The sequence below is a fragment of the Puma concolor genome, chromosome D1 (genome assembly GCF_028749965.1).
Source record: "Puma concolor isolate L17-30 chromosome D1, mPumCon1.1.hap2, whole genome shotgun sequence".
Lineage (NCBI taxonomy): Eukaryota > Metazoa > Chordata > Mammalia > Carnivora > Felidae > Puma > Puma concolor.
Genome location: NC_141676.1, coordinates 54,513,251 through 54,515,393, shown reverse-complemented (window position 1 = coordinate 54,515,393; position 2,143 = coordinate 54,513,251). Strand labels below are relative to the sequence as shown.

At 45.7% G+C, this 2,143-nt stretch overlaps 1 protein-coding gene across 1 annotated transcript; it reads right to left on the bottom strand.

Moving 5' to 3' along the window:
• Positions 1-295: 295 nt before the first annotated feature.
• LOC147576712 (hemoglobin subunit beta-like) lies at positions 296-1,904 on the bottom strand. Its single transcript, XM_086678153.1, has 3 exons — positions 1,726-1,904; positions 1,372-1,594; positions 296-550 (listed from the first exon to the last, which is right to left on the bottom strand). Exons 1-3 carry the CDS (start codon positions 1,815-1,817, stop codon positions 422-424), a joined length of 444 nt encoding a protein of 147 aa, XP_086534279.1. The 5' UTR covers positions 1,818-1,904; the 3' UTR covers positions 296-421.
• Between the last annotated feature and the right edge of the window lie 239 nt (positions 1,905-2,143).

Below are 2,143 nucleotides of genomic sequence, written 5' to 3'. Positions count from 1 at the left end.
ACATTTATAAGGAAGGCTAAATAAAATAAATGACTTAAATAAAGCATAGGAAAAATCCAAACCCCAAACCAAGCCTCCACTTGAATCCTTCTCTAAGGGAAAGTAAAATAGGCAGCAGGATCTGTTTCCCACATATGTAGCTATTTACGACCTCTTCTGTCATGGAGGCTAAGATATAGATATATTTTCCCAAGGTCTGAACTAGTCCCTCATTTCTTTATGTTTTAAATGCTTTGCTCTCCCATACCATGTACCCATTCGAGTGAGAGATGCAGAAATAATTTAAATACACCAGTGCAATGAAAATAAATATTCTTTATTAGGCAGGAGCCAGATGTTCAAAGAATTTCATGATTTAGACATGTCCAGGTATTAGGGTCTGGGGACCAAGGGACTTTCCCTGGAAAGCAAGAAAGGGAGCTCAATGGTATCTGTGGGCCAGGGCACTGGCCACACCAGCCACCACCTTCTGAAAGGCAGCCTGGACCTGGGGGTTGAATTCATGGCCAAAGTGGTGGGCCAGCACACACACCAGCACGTTGCCCAGGAGCTGTGGGGAAGAGACAAGAGGTATGTACATGGTTAGCAGAGGGATCCAGCTTAGGCTCAGAGTACCCCAGCCCCATCCACAGATGCAAGTTGTGCACATAGAATATAAGCAGAAATATACTGGATTTCAGATGCTGCTATTGATGTGACTCTAACCATATCAGCCTGATTTTACATTTAGAAATGTTTCTTTCCTTCTGACCTAAACTGGAACTTAAATATCACAGTTATTCTTTCAAACCATGTAAAGAAGCAATCATATTTTACCCTCCTTGCTTTCAAAGGAAGAGATAAGGGAAAAAATCATTAGACTAAAAAATTTTAAATGGATTAAGAGAAGTGTTTAAATTAAACACTCAATGGGGCGCCTGGGTGGCGCAGTCGGTTAAGCGTCGGACTTCAGCCAGGTCACGATCTCGCGGTCCGTGAGTTCGAGCCCCGCGTCAGGCTCTGGGCTGATGGCTCGGAGCCTGGAGCCTGTTTCCGATTCTGTGTCTCCCTCTCTCTCTGCCCCTCCCCCGTTCATGCTCTGTCTCTCTCTGTCCCAAAAATAAATAAAAAACGTTGAAAAAAAAAATTAAAAAAATAAATAAATAAATTAAACACTCAAAAGTTTAATTGAAACAATCAAGGAAAGTCATTACAGAGAACAAAAAGAGGACGAGCAAAGAGGGTGAAATAAAATAGTCCTGAATAGTCCATATTGGTGCAACTAGAATACCTCTTTCCCATTTTAAACAACATCCGGATGTCCATACCCTTTATGGGCAACATGAGCTTGTCCAGAAAAGGGAAGAGAAGGAGACTACCTCATAGACTCACCCTGAAGTTCTCGGGATCCACGTGCAGCTTGTCACAGTGCAGCTCGCTGAGCTTAGCAAAGGTGCCCTTGAGGTCGTCGATGTTTTTCAGACCATCACTGAAGGAGTTCAGCACCTTCTTGCCATGGGCCTTCACCTTACTGTTGCCCATAATGGCATCAGCAGAAGACAGGTCCCCAAAGGACTGAAAGAACCTCTGAGTCCAGGGGTAGACAACCAGCAGCCTGAGGGGTGAAAACAGCACAGAGGGACAGAGGGAGTCAGTGCCTGTCAGAAGCCCCAGGGACTGAGCCTTCTCCACCTGCCCAGCATCCATTCACTCTCCTTAGGCCTGCCTCGCAACCTGGATACCAACCTGCCCAGGGCCTCACCGCCAACTTCATCCACGTTCACCTTGCCCCACAGGCCATTGACCAGACCCTTCTCCTCAGCAGTCAGAAACGACATGGTGTCTGTTTGTGTGGTTGCTAGCGAACACAGTTGTGTCAGAAACAAGTGTAAGCTGGTAGCTATCCCTGCTCTTCCTTTTATGCCCAGGCCTGATCTTACCCTCCCTGCTCCTGTGAGCAGATTGGCCCAGGCCTAGGTGTGGTCCTGCAGGGGGAGGTCTGAATGATGACAGCCATACCCGTCCTTCAAATGTTCTAAATGTTTCAAAAGCAAATACACACACACACACACACACACACACACACACACACACACTTTGTTTGACCTGTAGGCTTTGAGTTTCATTTTACTAAATTCAAACCTCCATTAGCTTTACCATTGCT

Coding starts and splice junctions, on each gene's coding strand:
- LOC147576712 (XM_086678153.1), bottom strand. CDS start 1,817: ATGTCGTTTCTGACTGCTGAGGAGAAGGGTCTGGTCAATGGCCTGTGG. Junction 1,595..1,725: donor GGCGGTGAGGCCCTGGGCAG/GTTGGTATCCAG, acceptor TTCACCCCTCAG/GCTGCTGGTTGTCTACCCCT. Junction 551..1,371: donor TGGATCCCGAGAACTTCAGG/GTGAGTCTATGA, acceptor TCTTCCCCACAG/CTCCTGGGCAACGTGCTGGT.